We start from the raw sequence: 19,752 nt of genomic DNA on the forward strand, positions 1-19,752 counted from the left end.
GTTGTTATCGAAAATAAAAAAAAAATCCATCAGTTTTCAAAAGAAAATTCGTTTGTGAGTGAAATCAATAACAAAAAAAATTGTCCCCTAAATAAGCATCAACTTAGTCAAAGAGATGTTTTAACCCTTTTATTTGGAGAAATGCTCTCAAAAATATTCGTTTGTCTGGACATGTGAAATTTCCATAAATAAAACTTAGAAACAAAGCTCACTATCTTAAGACAAGTTAGCATTTAATGAGTGACAACTGGAAAAGTCACAATACAGGCTCTGTCTCTGAGTTTTCCGAGCTTCATTCGTCAGTAATTGGAAAGAAGCATTGTCAATAGGACACTGGGCGTATACGCAATGTGAAACGAGCCTGTTGTGAGCAGTTTTTTTGTTGAAAGGAATGCACCGGATGACCGAATCAAAAGTCCCAAATTCCAAAGTCGCTTCTCTGCTCAAAGTAGATTGGCATAAATTTCTTTGGTCCTCTTCGAAACTGCAATGTTAAGCAAATTTGGTTTTGCCCATTGAAAGAAGGAAAATATGAGTGGGGAAAAATGCGAGTGGAAAATTGAAATGCTTGCTTACTATGCTTTACTGTGGCTTCTTTTGTCATTGAGTTCGTGCAGAACTTGAATTTCTGTTTAATTAAGTTGAAATTAGAATGCCGCAAGGAATCTGTCAATTAACTAGTTTCATAAATTGTAAATTGTCTATATGGAAAATGTATTTTGGCAATAAAATAATAAATATTCTTTATTTACAAAAGTCTGATTAATTAATTTCAAATGTATGTAAAAATAGTTTACTTTCAATGAGAATTTCTTTTTTTTTTGGCGAAGTCAATATGAAAAGTTAAAAAGCGAGCTTAAAGAACAGGATATCTATAGCTTATCAATTGGGTATTGGATTGTAGTATGTATATTTGACCGATATGGGCGTCGACCCTGAGCAGTTAGTCAGTACTGTCCTTGATGCGGCTAAGCTAAATGGAAAAACGCAAACTTTTGCGGCGCACACACATGCCGCACTTCAGTCAATAAGCAATTATTATCCAGCTGACGTGGTGATGTCCCGGGGTCAAAAGGTGGCACGTAGCCCGTGGCTGGCTGACACGTGGCCTCCAATTTAAGCCTCTTAAATGTACCGAAAAAGCAATTAAAATATAATCAATATGCTCCTGCAGCCCAGCCCAGCTGTCGATGGACAGCCATTGAGTTGTGGATGAGTTGCTGCTGGAATCGTTTGATATTGTCATCCCGTTTGGGCGGTGGTTCTTTCAGCGTTTTGGCATCGTCCACGTGGCGATAGTGCTGCAGCTGGCCAAGATCGGTGCTGACACCAAATGGACCACAGGCATCCCTCCATTCGAGGGCAAAATGATTGTGCAGAACGCGTACATAAGCTGTGTTGTGAAGGCATTTGACGGCCGAAGCGGGATCCAAGTGATCGGCAACTCGCACCAAATGCCTTAGCATATGGAAATGCTCCGGTATCCTCGCATCCACGGGCAGCTCCTTGGGGAAATACACGTTCTGAAAGCAATAGCCACTGCGGGCAGTGCAATTCACGTCCCTGGTCTGCAAGTCCACCAACAAATCCGGCCAATTTCGAGTCTCACCCAGCGGCATGATCACCTCGTCCACATCCACCACGGCCACAAAGTCGAAATCGTATAGACTTCGGTACAAACAGTCATTGTAGAGCAGCACTTCGATTAGATTCCTTCTCAATCTCGGATGCTCCTTGATCTCATTGGGTAGTTGGAATTTCCTCAGGTCCAGAAAGCCATCCGATGATCTGGTGTAGTAGGCCAATGTTCTCGAGATATTTGGGTGCAGTTCCCCTATATCATAGGCGGTAATCTTCCCAGCACCCAGTATTCTCATCAGTTCCAGCCATTCCACCAATCGATCGGACATATCGATGTCGGCAAAGCGCAAATACTTGACACAAACACCAGTTCGCAGAGGGCGATTTGGATCTGGTGGCTCTTCTGCCGGCGGTTGAAACACTTTCAGAGCATTTTGCGGCACGGCACAGCTGTTGCCAAAGACGAGGCTAACCAGCTGAGGAATCCTCGAGGATCCCACACGAAATCTGAGCATCGTAGGATATCCGGCACCCTCGAATTTGCCCCAATCCTCATACCAGGCCAACTTCGTCTCATGCAGAGGAGCCAATTCCGGCTTGGTGTCCCCATCGAACCACATCTGCAAGTGGGTGGGCGGATAGGGACCGGTGCAGGTGGTCACCATGCCCAGGATCATCACCTCGGGGATCTGGGGTCTGCGGTCATAGTAGGCCCCATATAGGTAGTAACTCAGGTTGCCATGGCGAGTGTGCTGGAAGTAGGGGTTCTGGAACCGCAGGTCCTCGAAGCGGGGATATGGCGCGCATTGGGCACTCTGGGCCCAGCCCTCGTCCTCGTTGCCCCGCAACAGGGCCTCCACATCCTGCTCATCGTCCTCCGGCCTTGAAGGTAGATTTTCCAGCTCCTTTTCCGCATCCAGCTTTGGGGGGCTTCCATGCAAGGCTGCGGCTTTGGAATAAAGACACGGTAATTATCAAAGTGCTCTACAAACTCCTTAAATAATATATATATAAAATAAACTAAAGTATTAAGCGAACAAATTTAAATTTATATATGCAAACTGTATACCACTATTAAAAAGCAAACCAATTAGAGTTTCAGGGAAATATAAGCCAAAATAACTCAAAAAATAGAGAAAAATCAATTCTATAAATCGAAGCAACCATAATTTGAACTTATTTTGGTAAAAAAGAATGGTGGCTGGAGTTATGAATGTAAATATAAAAAAAGTGTCAAAACAAATGTATTCACATTGTTTGTTTTTACGGGATAATTATTTGCAGATCAAATTTTTGTATAACTAAGATTTTTTTTAGTTTGTAAAATATTTCATGACCAAGAACAATCACTTTAAGATAGTGAACTTTTCGAACAACTTGGCAGTAATTAAGAAAATAGAAAACCTACCTTTGTGATGCAGGGGCGGGGGAAGGGGTGACTTATCATCGAAATAACGGGGGTTCTGGAGCGGTCCCGTTAACCGGAAGAGGAGAAAGAGGAACAGGAAGCCCACCAAAAATACCAGGGGCGTCCTTAAAGTTCGCAGCTGATTGTAGACCATCGCGAATTGCCACCAATCGGCCACTGAATCCAATTTTATTTTTGCTGTAGATTCTTAAACAATTCCAGTAAGTGCAACTACCAGTATTCTGGGGCCTATCACCCATGTAGTTACACAAATAACGAGCAGTCTTATACCTACAGCCATTGACAAATAATTAGCATCAACAGGCCAGCAATTCTTCTTTAAGCATAACTCTATTGCCACATTGTTAAACTAAATATTTTAAAAATGTACTAACTTTAATTCAATTAAATTATATTTTAGTGTATTAAATTAATTCTATTAATTAATTATTACTATTATTATAGTTTTCTCCTTACAACTTAAATAAGTTCAAGAAAAATTGACAAGGTAAAACAGTTTAAAATGAAGAAAATACATTAACACAGGTACAAATATTAAAGTGTTTTATCTCTCTTTTATATTTTCTCATTATTTTTATTAGCTGGCAAAATGTCCAAAATAACAAGGTTTTATTCATATAAATTTGTCAAAAGCTTACCAAATACGCAGTGTTGTGAGTACTTACACAGCTGTTTTAACGCAAAACAATAGTTGCACACAAATTCGCGTGGAAACGCAATTTGTAAGACAAACAGCAAGGTATTTACAATGCAATGCGTAAACTATGTCAGTTTTTGACCTATTTAAATAGATAGTTCCTTTTTTTGTAAGACATTTTCACAGTCGGTGAATAAAATGCATTATATTTTGAATTAAGTCAATAAAACAAAATGTTTTATTTAATCTTAGATAAAGAAATAGGAAAGAAAAAAAAATTCTTAGTAATGTTACGTTAATTGTTTCAAAAAGAACCGCAATTCCGGTGGCGCTATTTAGCTGACAATGGCTGTTTATGTCTAACAAGGTTAGATAGCAACTATCTTATCATACATAGTTATTTTGTAACATATAAGCGCTTGTACTTTCTCTTTTTGGCATCAGCAGTTATCTTTGGCAAAACGTGATAAACGAATATCAATATGATTTTTAATTAATTTCAATTCAGGGCGTATTACTACTTTGATAAGGATTATTTTTGCCCTTATTTACTAAGTGAAACAAAAACAGTGATATTAATGCTAACGGCGGGAAAAAACAATGACAAAACATTTTATTGTCTATAAAAAAAGGCTATTTACATTTGCTCTAATATGCAAAACAGTAATAATAAAATGTCCTTTTTTAGAAATATGTTCACATTTTATAATAGTTTGCTATATATATTTTTGGTAAAAATTAGACAAAATAAAAATTTTTCAGCTGTGAGTACCAGTTCATTGGAAATATGATTAACAAAGTTACCAAAAAAATTAAAAAAATTAAGCATTTTGTTATATATATTTAATGCACTTAAGTGTATATTTACGCTTTTTTAAAATAAAAGGAAACATCCATAAAAGGAATCCATCCATCCTGGGCAATCGTTTCATTTAGATTAAGCTGTTCATGGATCGGGAAAGTGGCCAATCGACAAGCGTATTTTTTTGAAGGGAGTGGGAGGAGAATATGCCCTTAACAAGCGGCAAACAAGCCAAGTCCGATGGCTGGAGACATTGTTAATATGTATGTACGTCAACGTTAACTTGGCAATGGCCAAAATGACAAAAGCAGTGGCCGTCGGAAATCGAGGGGATATACATACACATATATATATTTATATAAATATATACCTACGGGAAATGGCAATAAACCTGGCGTAGGCAGCACCTGCATTAAATTATTGATTCGATTTCGCGCGCGGTTCGTTTTCATTGTGGCGAACTTTTTGTCTGAATGAATTGTAGCCGACTGGCATTGTCAAAGTTTGGGTCCACCCTAGACACTCACTTACGCTCACACACATACTTACCTGTCTGTCAGTCTGTCACGTTACTTTTTCAATTTGTGTGTGTGTGTGTGTTTGCGGGGGAGGCTGCCACGCCCAGAAACGGCATAACAATAACAGAAATAACAGCAGCAGACAGGCAGAAATTTATGTGTGCGACGTTGAGCGTTTCCTTTAATACACACACTGAGAGAAATGACTAATAAATATACAAAATAAAACAGTAATTACATTATCTTTTATCCCTATATTTAGTTCATCAATTATTAAGAAACAAGCTTTTACACAAACTTATAAAATCATTCAAACTTCTTCTGAATACAAACTTACAAATCCATAGCATTGACTTTACTGACAAATTTAGGTGTTTATTTAAAAGTACATTAGGTACAACAGTATTTTATTAAGCAATCAATTAAGACTCATATAGAAGCCAATCCTCGATTTAATCTGTCATCATCATTCTGGTGTTCTAATTAACTTTAAGTTACGAATTTCGCTAGGTGTACTTATGTGCACGTATACATATGTTTGGCAAACAAGACATAATCAATCACTTAACCCAAAAACGCACACCAAACGTTCGTTTCAATTAAAGTTTCGTTTTCATTCACTTAGCCTGGGAAAACGAGATGGGGAAAGTTCCAGGAAAATGGAAAAGGCAAGGAAAAAAATAGCAAAATCATTTTATACACTGGACGAAATTGCCCGGGTATTTGTTTTGGTTACAGGCAAATGACGAATGAAAGGAGAAGTGAAAGCACAATGATGAATCATTTAACTTGATATGAATTACTTTAGCAAAATTAATTATCATGATACAGATTGGCTATTTATGATTTTTTTTTTGCCTAATTTACTTATAAATATGATTCTATATTAAGCATTCCCAGAAACCTTTTAATTTTGAAGTCTTTATTTACATTTATGAAATGTTAAAATTAGATTTTATATTGCATTTTTTATTATGGCACTTCTATAATTATTTGCTTTGCATTAAAACACATTATTTGCAGATGTGCTCTTCATCAAAAATAAATTAAACATGAATTTCATTTTTTTGCTTGCGGCAATCAAATATCTCATTGGCAAAAATTAAGCTCAATATCTGTTTGTCTTGTTTTCATTATTGAACAAAGCGTATAAATTAAAGATTGTTTTTGGATTTCAATTTATATATAAGTAAGGGAAATAAATTATTGCTGTAAATGCAATTATTGCTCATTGCTTTTATGTATGACAAAGAGTTTTTCCTTTTTTTTAATTTAAAACAATAATTTGCATATTTAATTAGGTTGTAGTGGGTATGTATTATTTCTTTGTTAAAATTTCTCCATGATTTATTTACCATTAAATTGCATATTATGATAAAAACATACGTTTAATAAATAACCATTATCAAAGAATATATTTAATTTAATTGTTTGGTAGGAATTCATGTCGCAAATTGTAATTTCCTAATTTAATTTCCTAGTAGGTGTTTCTTTTATTTACCATTGCCAATTGAAATTCATATTCATCTTATTTCGAAAGTATTTTTTTTCGCAAGCAAGCCAGGAAATAAAATGGAATAATTTTCGCCGCAACTTTGATTTCACTTTCGTCAAAAACACACACATATATACAGTTGTGGGGTTAGTTGGGCTGAAAGTGGGTGTATTTGGGTGGCTTTTTTTTTGTGGGGCAGTATTTGCTTTATCGCCGCCCGTTCACGACGGAAGCTTTCAATTTCCGCTGGGAGCAGCCGCTTTTCTATATATGGATTGGTTTGGTCGTTTCTGGTCTCGACCAGTTCTTTTCCTTGCATACTTTACCGCGCACATAATACGCATATCATCGGGGTAAAGAAAATCGGGGAAAATCGGGTAAAAGTCGTGGAAAATCGTGGGTGGTGGGGGGTGGGTGTCAAATCAGTGAATCTGTTGCGTACTTTCGCCACTGTTGCTGTAATTGAAGCCATGACGCAAGCGAAACTCGCTTCCAGCGCCATTTCAATGCCTTGCCTCGATATTTTCCTCCATTTTCCCCCAAAAACCCCGCAAGATTACTCGCTCGAAAGTAATTTGTTTTCATACGACACGAAAGTCTGCTCGCGACAAGGATAAGGAAAATTGTAATGCAAAGCGCCAGCGAGGATGTCCTTTAAATGATGACGACCCTAGATGGCAACCAACCCAGATTATCGAGTCGATAATATCGACTGTCAAGCCTTTGAGAGCAAAATAAAGCATATACTCGAACACATAAAACGTATTATAAATAAATAAAATATCAAGAGGCCAAGGGCCACCTGATCTGCACTCAAATCACATTTTGTCACACATTTAGCATAATTTAGCACTTCATTTGCAAGCGCAAAAACCGCGACAGCTGCCTGCGAAAACTTTTCAACATAAACACGCCTCTTTTCTTTTCTTTTATTTTCTTTTTTTCGACCAAAAGATATATGAGGTATGTGGGCTGGCATTAGGTTGCAAAGTGATTATGATGCCCCAGGCGACATGTCAACAGACAGCAAATCCCAAACATAGCTATATAAGCACTGAGAAAAAATTAATGGATAACAATAAAAATAAGTATTAAGCTGAAGATAAATTTCGGGTTATAATTGCCAAATCTATTTTAATATGATACTTAATAACTAAACTTCTTAAAAGTTATTTTGTTAATTAAATATGAGGCTTAAGATTAAATATATACATTCTAGCCTATAAAAGTTAAACCTCATTTTATAAAATAAACTTTAAAAGCACTTACCTATTTGAAAATGTGTTTATATAAGCTAAGGTCAAAATAATTTATTTTATCCTTAGAACATGCATATTTTTATTATGGATTTTTTCTCCGTGTACTCTCCTCTTTTACCAAAAAATTGTCAGGGGCAACAAATTCCACCTGCGATGACACGAATCTCAACATCAAAAGTACACATTTCGTGCGGTTGGTTTACCTTACTTTCACCCACTCCTTCAAAATTCCACACACAAAAAAGTCTGACGAAAGTTTTTGTTCTGCTGAAAGAGCCCAAAATTACAGCCCATATATGATACAATAAATGATTGGATGTGTGATTTATGATTTACTCATGGTTTATGTTTTGTTCTCGTTACAGGTAAATTGAATGGAAAGTTGAGTGGAAAGTGAAAAGTGAAAAGCGATTCAACGATAAGTATTATTGATATTAATTTAAGAATTTCTCAAAGAGATTAAAAGAAATGTAATTAATTTTTTTGTAGGCCTTTATTGTTGGTGATTTGTAATTATTTATCACTATAAAATCAATGATACCCAGGCAGGCAGCTTAAAAATATAAAAACGCAAGTTTTAATGGTTTTTCCGATATAAAATAGCATATTGCTGAGTTAACAAAATTTTAAGAAGTTTAAGGCAATGATTTGTGTTCCCTCTGGCTGCTCTCAGCAATTGCATAAGAGTAGAAGAGTAATTACGATAATACTGCCTCAATTGGGGATCGTTATGCCACTCGACTACCACAACTAATGCCCTTTTGAAGAGGGTGTGTATATGGGTTTATGAGTGTTGTGGGTGCTCTGGATGCCTGAGTGTGGTTGTGTGTGTAATTCTCTGTGAGCTGGGCCGGCATTTGCATTTTGGACCCTGGCCAACCGCAAAATTGCTAGACGATGGCTCTTCAGGACGTGTCCTGTCGGCTTTCTGCGGCTTATTGGCCAATTTGCAACTTGATTAACAAGAGTGCATGAGGTCAGCGATCATTATGCAACTCCAGTGGCACTTTGTGCGGCTTGAAATGGCAATGTCAACAGTGGTACATTGTGAGAACGCGCAAAATACCAGCACTTTAAAGGCAATAAAGCTTAATTGCTGTTTACGCAGATACTCACACGCACGCAAACATAAAAAGAGGCGAAAATATTTCAATAATCTTGCAAGCTTTGTTGAATGCAATTCTTAGTAATCGAGGGGTATTTTCATTTCAGCAGCTAAAATCATCACGTTTTTCCAGTGTAGTATTTTAGATGCCACTTTTTTTATTGTTAAGCTTAGGAACGATTTACTTTTTTTTTTCTGTATTACAAAACAAAACAAAAATTATTTATGATCAAAACAAATTAGAATTATCTAAAATGCAAAGTAATATTGAGGGAACAAATTTTATTAATAAAGTTGTTGATATCTGATAGTGCCCTTTTTTGATCACAGGGTATCTGGTGTTCGAAAGGCGGGCTTGTATTTTTTTTTTTTTGGGTGACGCATAATTTCAAAATTGAAATTTTCCTCACGTACAGTATGCCGGCAGCGACGCCAAAGCAGCATCCACTTGTCAACATGAATTTCCAATTTTCTCTCTTTTTTCACTCCCAACCCCCGAAGCAGGCATTGTTCAAATTTTATATATCTGTGTGTGGAAAGGACCCTCTTCATCTCATAATCTGGCCGCAATTGGTTAAATCAAGTTGACATCAAAAGTGCATCATTTATATTGTTTGATAAATTGTTTATAATTTTATTTTCGAATTTAGAACATTTTATTCTCATTATACCATTATATACCCTAAAATCATACCATATTTAACCATATTTTAATAAAAATCTCTTTTCAATTGAATAAATTTATCAGACATTTAAAGTTACATTTTTATTTTGCTTCATACCAATTAAAGATATAAATTAAATAGTTTAGAGCATTTATGATTCGACTTCATTCATTTTCCTTATTTCCGCGCTTTGTTTTACTTCTCGCATTTCACTTTAAATACATTTATGGGTTTGTTTTGCTGTTCGACTCAATCAATGACACCCATTTCCGGGAAAATGGGAAAGAAATCGAATCATTTGAATTTCAATAGCAACGAAATGCTAACATGAATCAAAACAAATAACAAAAAAATATGTGACAAAAATGCTAAGCGATTTCTGGCTTTCAAATAATTTACATAATTAAGTAAATGGTATTTGGAGCCAATTTAAAATTAGACCACCCAATAATACAGCTATGTAAATCAGGCACAATTGTTAGTTACAATTTTAACTGGAAATACATTTTGTTTTTCATTAATAATTTACAGTTTTTATAAAACATATAACTTTTTATCCCTTATTCAAACTTAATTCTAGCTAATTATTGGTGAATTTTTGCTCAGGTAACTTACAACTTGTTCTATTCCTGATTTTTATATAATAATCTTAAGCTTAAAAGCAAGGTCCACACAAATAAATTTGCACAAATTTTCTTGGAAAGACATTGATATTTTGAAGATAAAATATCTCCGAATCTAAAACATCCTAGTCGACTTGTGAAAATGTATTTATGTGCCAGACCTTGCTTTCAACTTACACAAATTTTGGTTTTATTTTAACTTATTTTTATTTTAGTTAAATGATTTTCGGGAAACTATTATTTTGATATTTTGAAAATTTTGTGACCCAATACTCGACATTGGTATTTAAAAACAGATTTTTTGTGCGTTCCAATGTTCAAGTCATCAAATGTTTTTGTTTCCAACTTTAAAGTGATATTTAAACGCTACTCAGTAAAAACTCAATTTACGATGACTTAAATAATTATAAAAAATTAAAATTTTTCAATACATTCAGCATAGGTCAGCCCTAAAACCCCAGAATGGGGTCAGAACTGCCTTTTCCAGCCGCTGGCTAAGCGTTCTGTGACCAATTAAAATTTACAACAACCCCCGGCCCTTAAATTAGAGGGAAGGGGCGAAAGGGAAAGAGAAATATTCCCCAGCTGCTGACACGTCAAACATGGCCCGTAGTTTACGGTGCCCAAACGCAAATTTCTGGTCTTCATTTTGATTAAACGCAAACAGGGTGGCACGAAAAAATTAGTTGGCTTTTATGCAAATGCATGGCGATGGCCCCCGGAATTTTCCCGGGGGCAGACTTTTTGGCCATTTGCCTGCTCGTTTCTATCTGCGGGGTTTCCGAGGCCGAGAGGCTGCCCTATCGCTTCCATCTGCAGGTAACCCCTTGTCAGGCCGCTGGAAAAGCGGTGGAAAATCGGGGAAAACGCCAAATTCGCCAAACTCGCCCCGTCCTTTTTAGTATCTTATCCGCTTTCTGTTATTTGATATTTGCGCTTTAATGAATTTTAATGCTTTCATTTCTTTTAACGTACTATGCTTCTTTCATTTTTTTTCCTTTTTTTTCTAAATTATTAATAAGAAATTTTTGCGCTTACGTTTCAGTTTGTCCAGTTTTCTTGCGTTTTGGGCAACAGATTTTAATCGTTTTAAAATTTGTTTTCCCTGACCTGAAGTCAAGGCCACAACAGCCAACACCCACAACACCCACAGCCTAAACCCACCCACACACAGACACACGCACACCATCGCTCACAGGCACCGCGAAGAAAATATCACGCATACGCCGCGTTGTTTCGCTGCATGTGAGAGAATTCCGTGGCTGGCATCGCTCGCTGTAAATTGTAATCATCAAAGCGTTTTTCTCAGAGCCGCTTGGTGTTACTTCTTACAGTGAGTGTGCCAGCCCGTACACAGAAAGAAATAAAAACTCATTGAAATATCCCTTGAATCAATCAATATAAAGCCCAAAATTCAAAAAAGGAACATCACCAACGTTAAAGAAAAAATCAGAATATAAACTACCTTTGGCAAGCCAAAATTTTGTACCCTTGCAGTTGAAATCGAAATTGTGCAAGATAATATTGATTTTGATGTCTTGAATCCGATATAGTATTCCATATTTTAAAAAAAACTGCGGATATCCTAACGAAACGGACAAAAAACTGTTCCTTAATTGTGTATTTCGATATGACTAAAATAATATTTCAAAAGACTAGTAATATCTAATATTTTTCAGGAGAAAATTATTAATAACTATAATATATTGGTCCGACTGTGAAAAAACGGAACCATTTCGAACATCCATTTTTTTATTTAAGAATTAAGAATAAGAATGATTGGTCCGATGGTTTCTATAACAGGTATATATATAAATATTGATCTGCAGACAAAGGAAAAGTGTTCATTAAAAGTTAAAAAGAAGTTTTATATATTAATTAATAACATTTCGTTTAAAGTTTGGATGTACTTTCCACTGCAAGGGTATAGTGAACATGGCCGGGAGTGTATTTTGTAGATTTGATTTTCAGCTCGATTTTTGAGAAAATGAATTTGATTTGAAGAGCGGAAACGGAAGTGGAACTGGAAGCGTCAACGGAAGCGGAAACGGAAACGTCGCCGGCAGCGGAAGTGCAAGTGAAAGTGAAAGTGAAGTGCAATGCATTGGCGCCGTGATGCGATCATCTATACACGCACACTAACTCACACACACACGCACGCACACACTGGCCAAAAAACACTCACCAACAAAAGAAAAAAGCAAAACACAAATATAGCACCAACAGTCAAAATGGAAAATTTGGGGCGTGGCAACGCCTGTCACGTTGCATTTTCGCATTCCCACAGGTTTTTCATCACCTTCGTCGCTGCCGAACGACTTGTTTTTGAAACTCTACAAAACCCCTGAGAAAGCCAACAGCGAAGTCATAAAACCGTGATTAAATCTCAGATTTATAGGGAATAAAGGTATATTTTGTTGGAGGTTGTGAAGTTAGAAAAAAAAATGTTATTGCCAAACTCTCATTTCCAATTTTACATGAATTTATAACAATTAAATATATCATACGAAAGTGGTATTGGAAATACATCTAAAAGATATTATTATATTATTTATTTGCTTTTTTTTAAGAATAAAATGTATTTTTCAATTAAAAAGGTAATTCATTAATATTAATTTTTAAAAACATTTTGTGTCTACTTCAAATCAGATACAAATAATGAACTACTATGGAAGACGAATATTTATAATATGAAACAATTAAATATATATTGGAAATTTGTATTGAAATACCCTCAAACATTATTGAATTTTAACTGTAAATAAGCAAATATTGATTTCATTTCAAAGAAAAATATAAAATTTAAGTAAAAGTGTGTGAAGCGTAATACAGTTAATTTATTTTTATATTATTTTTAATAATTACAATGAAAATTAATACTTAGTGGCCATTGCAAGTGCGTAGTGTCCTGGCAAATAAAAAAACAATATACAGAAAATAGAAATTCGCCCCAACTTTTGTTTGGTTGATTTGTTTTTTTGTTTGCCGCTTGTCGTTTGATTCCTTTGCATCTTAGCGGAATTGGTTTCCATTTACTTTCCCCGGACTTTTGTTTTGTTCTTTCGCCTCGATTGTTGCCGTGTTTATTTTCGCTCTTTTTTTCCGCACATATCTATTGTTATCAAGGGCTGCTTTTGTACCTAGGGCAAACTTTGATAACAGACTTTTCTGCAAATGGCAGCTGCGGAAAGGCCGATGGTTGGATGGTTTGTGATGGTGGCGATGGTGGTGAGGGAGGCGATGGAGTCGATGGAGTCGATGGAGGATGTTGGAAAAGTCGGGCCCCAAAAATCGAGATGAAATCGTAGCAGTGAAAAGTAAAAGCAATTTACAGTCACGGTGCCCTAAAACAAATTTCCAACTTGCCTGGCAACAATTAACAAGCAATCGAATTCAAATAAGCCAATAGAAAACAACAAATTTGGGGGTGGTATACAGTTTCCACTTCCTCCTGTCCTGTCCTGTCCTGACCCCAGTTGACCCATAATGCCCCCATTGACATCATTAATGACACCCCAAGTGTCCTCCATTTAGGCTGAACAAGCAGACAGTACAATTTTCGGGGGTTGACTTGGCTTAATACAAAGCAAATAGCCGTGGCTAAAAGGGAAATGCCTGAAAAGTCCAAAGACAAGTTGTCCAAAAAAAAAAAAAAATAGTGTCGAGTACAACGAAAAACGATGCGCAACAAATTCAAATGGCAAGATAAAAAAAAAATGTCAAGTGTTCTTCTTGACACGGGAAAATGGTCATTTGGATGGGGCGAATATGGAGTGACAACACAAGGAATGGGATAAGACTACATATATCCACCAGAGGCTGGGTCGAAAATAGCCATGAATTAGTCACTTGCGAAATGATGTCCCTCTGCTAGACAATAAATCAGCGATGTCAACCCAAATATTGTATAAGCTTATGGCTATCTAAATTGTCTTTAATTTGGACCATATGATATACAGCATACCAACACAAAGTTAAGTTTATCGCAAACACCCTAAATTGACATATTTATGTGTATGTGAATGAAAATTCAATATATAATAATCGCAGCAAAAACTAACTAAACTGCACTTTAAAGATGATTATTCTAGGCTATGTAATCAAAAATCATTTTAAAATACAAACAAGTAAAGCAATTATGCTTTTTATTTAAAGCGCTAACAATTGATCAGAAACCACTAAAATTTTAAAATCATTATGCATGCAGCGAAATATTTTATGTCCGAAAATATAATCATTTATTAAATCAAATAATAAAAATTGTCAAATGTAAAATTAAACAATATTTTCTTATTTAAAATAACTAAGAGTCGCAATAGACGAAAATCAAAGGGAAAACATTTAAATTGAATACAAAATATTTGGATTTGGACCAGTACTTAGCCCGCCAATATAAAAGTTTAACGAAATATATAAATCCTTTGCTGGCATTTCGAAATAATCATATTTGCATCCATGTAAAACCAATAATATTACTTAAATTGTCTTAGGGCTGAGTTTCTTTTCAAAAAATGTAGAATCGCGTTTAGAGAGCCGTTTTGTTTGACAATCAAATGCATGATTCCTGACTTTTTTTCCGGTTGATCCGACTGTCCATTATGCGGCGAGTCATTTGCCAAATGTCAGGCCATTGTGCCGGCACTTTATGCTAATGCAATGTTGTGTGATCCTTCAGGGAATTGTCATGGCCGCAGGGGAATGAGTTGGGTTTAGGTTTGGTTTGGTTTGGTTGTGTTAGAAGGACGCTAATGGATTTCCGCGGCGCATCAAAACATAAAAAACGCTCCAGATGAGTGGCTGGGTGAAAAGTGGGTGTCCAGGTCCGTGTCATTAAAGTGTGGCAACAAATGCCGCCCAGTCATGTGGCTCAAACTGCATTGTTGGCCCAACTACAGGGTCACAGTCATGCCCACAGCCATTTTTTGTTCTGTAAGCGGAAATCCTAGTGGGCAGTAATTCGAAGGATCGACGGATGGATGGATTATTGATGGGTGGATGACGCAGCAGGACTCGGAAACAGGATAAGCCACTCTCATAATTAACGCTGAATGGATTAAACACTTAAGGAATGGATTGACGTGCTGGCGCTTGGAGGTTTTTTTTTTTCCAACGTTCAAAAACATGGCAACAATTTTCAATTGGCACCCCCACATGACAAATCCTTTTCATCTTTCTTTTAAAAGCTTGATAAATAATAATACACACAATAAGAGGTTAAGATTTGGATTGGCTAATTCATATACATTTTTTTTTGTTTTATTATAGCAAAGTTTGTTGTCCAGTTGTCCAACCAAATTTAATGAAACTATTATTTGTTTAAATTTGGATTTTAGTTGTTGGCTAAAAACCAAAATAAAGCAAAATAGCATCAGTGTGTGAAATGATCCCTCATTTACAAATCAAATTGAGCTTGAAGCAAATGGAATTTTATTTGATTTCATCAGGAATACGGGTATTCATTTATATTTGCAGAACAGCCGACAATTGCAGCACCCAAAAATTTGTTCATTAAATGTTTAGCTCCTGCCATTCCGAACGCACCATTTGCGGGTATTGTGTCGAAAACTGAATTTAAATTACAACACGCTTGCGGGCACACAAATCAACACAATTGCATCTCTATTTGGAGCATTGGACATGTTTGCACTAACCACACATATCATTTTCAGCTGCATTCCGCTCCAACACTCAAATAGACTTTGAAACAGCAGATGATGAAGGTTTACTGAGCTGCAGTGCAGTTTATTAGTGTAAAATCTAGAATGTCAGTAGGTTTATTTTATTTTTTATTTTAAGTCTGTTTTGAAACTTTACTAGCGCTTGTATACAAATGTTTATCGCTATTTTGTTTATTCTTAGAAAAGTTTAAATAGTTTTAAAAAACCATTTCAGTAAATTGCTAAATTTGTTATGTATTTGCCAAAATAATCAAATATTGTTGGTCAAATCAAGTAAATAATCTTTTTATTTTTTTAATTTTTTTTAGTTATATACATAAAATGCATTCAATTAGGATTAGGGTCAAAAAAAAAAACTTTTTGTTTGGGCGTATAATTTTGTATTTTGGCCAAAATAAGACGCACAGCTTAATAAAACCATTTTGTGCAGCTGATGATTTGGACTTAAAATCCCCATTTCTTTTCGGCTAGCATTTTGTTGTAAATTTTTAAATTTGTTACAAGTGGTTGCATTTGCCCCGGCTTGAATGCCAATTGATTTGTAATTTTATTGTGAGTTCAACTAGGTATGACATTCCAGTTTTAAACCATTATTATTTGCTACAAAAAATATTTTATATTTCGACTTAAGGGTAAATTAAAGTAGCAAACACTGGCTCTTCTCAATTCCTAGTGGGCAGCCCATTAAATATCTTCAGTTTTGAAGGACCACTTCTCGCGTTCTATTTCCACTCTGCCTTAGAGCTTCTCGGGATATGGAGCATCCGCTATGCTATGCTATATAGTATAGTATTGCTGTTGCTGTTCCCCGGTGTCAGTTGGTCTGATTTGTTTGCCCTCGCCGGCTTGGCAAGCGGCCATTACAAGTGGCAAGATGAAATGGTTGCCCGGCCGTCTTTTCCCCCTTGGGAGGCCCACAAACGAGGGCCATCAATTTGGTTGTTTGTTTTCATGTTTCGTGTTGCATGTTGCTGCCGTGCAGCTGCAGCTGCAGTTGCAATACGATAAGTTGCTGCCGGGGCTGCGATGAAAAATGATCGACCGGAATGGGATGGCATGGCATTTGTATTTGTGTGGGAACTTTGAGTAGCGGAAAAAAAGAAAAAAGCGCCAAAGCGAGGCGTAAATCCCAAGTGACCCAAAACGGGGCGGATGGTTGGCTTAAGTGGCCTTAAAAAATAAAATATATTGCTTATCCGCGGACGCTGTGCACGCAATTTCCACGCACACACGCACCGCCCCAAAAAATTTGACCGAGCCGAAATTCACAATCGCAACCATAACCTTATGTTTACTTACCTCCAAAGGAATCCCCACGAACTCGTATTACCCTTGAAACACTCGAAAACTTCCGAAATCTTCTGTTTTGGATTTAAGTCTGTTTTTTTTTAGGAAATTTTATTTTGAAAGGTTTCTCGTTTTGCTTGATATTGTACTTATTAATTGACTATTGCATCATAATCAAATACGTTTCAATTTGTTACAAATAAAATAAATGATGTCAACAGGTTTTAAACGGCAAGAAAACATACCACTCCTTTCAATTTCATTAAGGATTCTCAATTAATATTTGGAGAGGAGTAAAATAATATTATTAATAACTATTATTGATTTTGGTTTTAGCTCTCATCTTTATTATTTAACTTTTTATAGGAAATTTTCAATTTTAAAGATACTATCTTCTATAGACAAAATGCATTTTATAACTGTAGCTTTAGTAATTGCTTAATTTCTCATAGCGGGTTATTTTGAAGCATTAACATCTGTACGTATACTACTCTTAAAATAATATTTTTTCAAATAAACGTAAATAATTTGTGTTTGTTGCGTTATTCTGAAAGACAAGTAACCCAGCTTTATATGTAGGGTATCAAAATCTAGGCACGACCGCAGAACAACAGCGCGAGCTAGCGATTTCATAGCCTACTTAGCGGCGCACGCTGTGAGTTATTCAAATTTGAATTAGGCAGGGCCACCATTTTATGGCTCCCACTGTTGTCTGTCTGTGTGGGTCGTTGTGCGGTTGTACGACTATGTATGTGTTTTTTGGCCGGGGAGAAGACCCGAAAAATATGCAGCATCTGCGTGGCAGTCGGGCAAAACTTGCGGCATAAATGTGTGGCACATGTGACGGCAACGGTGAGCGCTCCTTAATTAGATCATAGTTCCCATCTTGGCGCAGGGCAGCATTTTACTGCCGTCTCGTAGAAACACGAGCCAGAAACACAAGGCACACAAGGAGCGAAAGGAGCAGTAGAGGAACCAGGGCCAAAACACCATCAACGCCATGCCCGTCATCATAGTCCTCATTGTTGTACAGTGGGCCAGAAGCAGGAAATATACCTTAAAACTGAGAAATAAAACCGGTTGACCACAAAAATATATTTTGAATAACATATATATATATACAAATACCACAAAGTATTGTAATAAAAATAATAGCTCGAGCTAATCAAGCAAATATATTTTTATAAAAAATATATTTTTTACTTGCAAAAAATAATAACATACAATATTTTTTAGAATCTGTTGACATCGTCAAAAAACCATTTTAAACTATATTGCTAAAAATTTCAAAATGGATATTAATAGATTTGATATTAATCCATTAAAAAAAAAAAAACAAATAAAAAATAAGATAAAAAAAGTTTCCTACTCTTATAGAAATACAAATATATTGCATTTAATGAAAAATATCTACCGATTGAGTTTGGAAATTGCATTGCAGATGGCAAGCCAAATTGCTGGACTATAATTACATTTTGGTCGTCTTTTGACCCACTGGGCGTTTGGTACATTATTGACTCACGCGCCGCATCGAATTTCCAACTCAATCATGGACAGAACCGTTGGCAGAGAAAAGGGCAAAGGGCACGGGGAAAATGGAGGAAATTGGGGAAAATGGGGAAAACGGGGGAAACGGGGGAAATGGGAAGTTTTGCCTGCTTTATGACTGGCAGCTCACGCGACGCCACTCGCCAGCGTTTACGGTATTTGCATTTTAATTGAATTGAACCAAATTATTTTGTTTGGAGTTGAAGGAATTGCCAGCCATTGAAAGCCTCAAAGTAGGCAACAGTTTTGCCCAGAATGTAAAAGCCACAAGCCGCTAAAAAGTTTAGCGAAAACTTTTGACATGACTCTGGCCGCAGGCAGAAAGTGCGACTCTCGGTGCTGCGTCCAACAAAACTTTTTTAATGGAGGTGCTTAGACGCGATGGCTGATTGGGAATGCAATCTTAGCCAAACTAAAATCCAGAGTGCCACCGCGAAATTAAGAGTTAAGACGTCTAGAAAGTGAGAAGACGCCCAAGTTTGACGTAAAAGAATGCATTTCTAAGAAAACACCTGGTCTTGAAATCTTTACTTTATAATAGAAGTAGTTTTGAACATATAAACAATCATAAGGATGTAAAAATGGTTATTTTAAAATATTAAACTGAGAAGTGCTGTGACTTTTGAAACCTTTTTAAGTAATGATTTCTGTGGCAACCCCAAATAGTTAAATATAAGACTTTAAAGAGTCAAAATGTGGTAGTTATTTAATTTGTTAATGCCACAAATGTAATCCCCTCGCTTCGACCCCGTTGCAGATGAGTTCTGCGAGGAGTATCCGCACAACCTGATGCCAACGCCTGGCTACTGGATTGAGTGCTCCCGCCAGAAGATCACCATGCCCACCCCGCACACCATTTGGGACGAGAGCGACTCGGAGCACGAGGATATCCGGGCAGGAAGTGCCAGCGATGCCTATCTGGAGCGCGAGTGCAGCGACCTCTACGAGGACGACGAGGACTCCGAGGCCACGCCCAGGTCAGCCCCTAAGAGTTAATTCGTGTTTTTCTATTTTTGAAAATTTCGCAAAAACCTAAGGCCTGTTTGGGCTGGTATTGATTAACTTTTTTTTATATATTTAACTCAATTCCTTACCAGAAATCTAATGTGGTCCATTTTAAAAGCT

General features: G+C 36.4%; 2 protein-coding genes across 7 annotated transcripts in view; one reads left to right on the top strand and one right to left on the bottom strand.

Annotated features, from left to right (window-relative positions):
• LOC108149984 overlaps positions 1-19,752 on the top strand; it is a 101,723-nt gene that overhangs the window by 69,674 nt on the left and 12,297 nt on the right. For all 6 annotated transcript variants that reach the window (XR_001774653.2, XM_017277913.2, XM_017277909.2 and 3 more), the window contains one exon: positions 19,385-19,604. Coding sequence is in view for 5 of the 6 variants with exons in the window: in XM_017277913.2 (XP_017133402.1) it covers positions 19,385-19,604 (220 nt within the window). In the remaining variant the exon portion in view is untranslated. The remainder of the gene's footprint in view (positions 1-19,384; positions 19,605-19,752) is intronic.
• Positions 799-3,148, bottom strand: LOC108149986. Its single transcript, XM_017277914.2, has 2 exons — positions 2,990-3,148; positions 799-2,530 (listed from the first exon to the last, which is right to left on the bottom strand). The coding sequence occupies exons 1-2, from the start codon at positions 3,141-3,143 to the stop codon at positions 1,158-1,160; spliced, it is 1,527 nt and encodes a 508-aa protein (XP_017133403.1). The 5' UTR covers positions 3,144-3,148; the 3' UTR covers positions 799-1,157.

The sequence above is a fragment of the Drosophila elegans genome, unplaced genomic scaffold (assembly GCF_018152505.1).
Source record: "Drosophila elegans isolate 14027-0461.03 unplaced genomic scaffold, ASM1815250v1 contig_149, whole genome shotgun sequence".
Classification (NCBI taxonomy): domain Eukaryota; kingdom Metazoa; phylum Arthropoda; class Insecta; order Diptera; family Drosophilidae; genus Drosophila; species Drosophila elegans.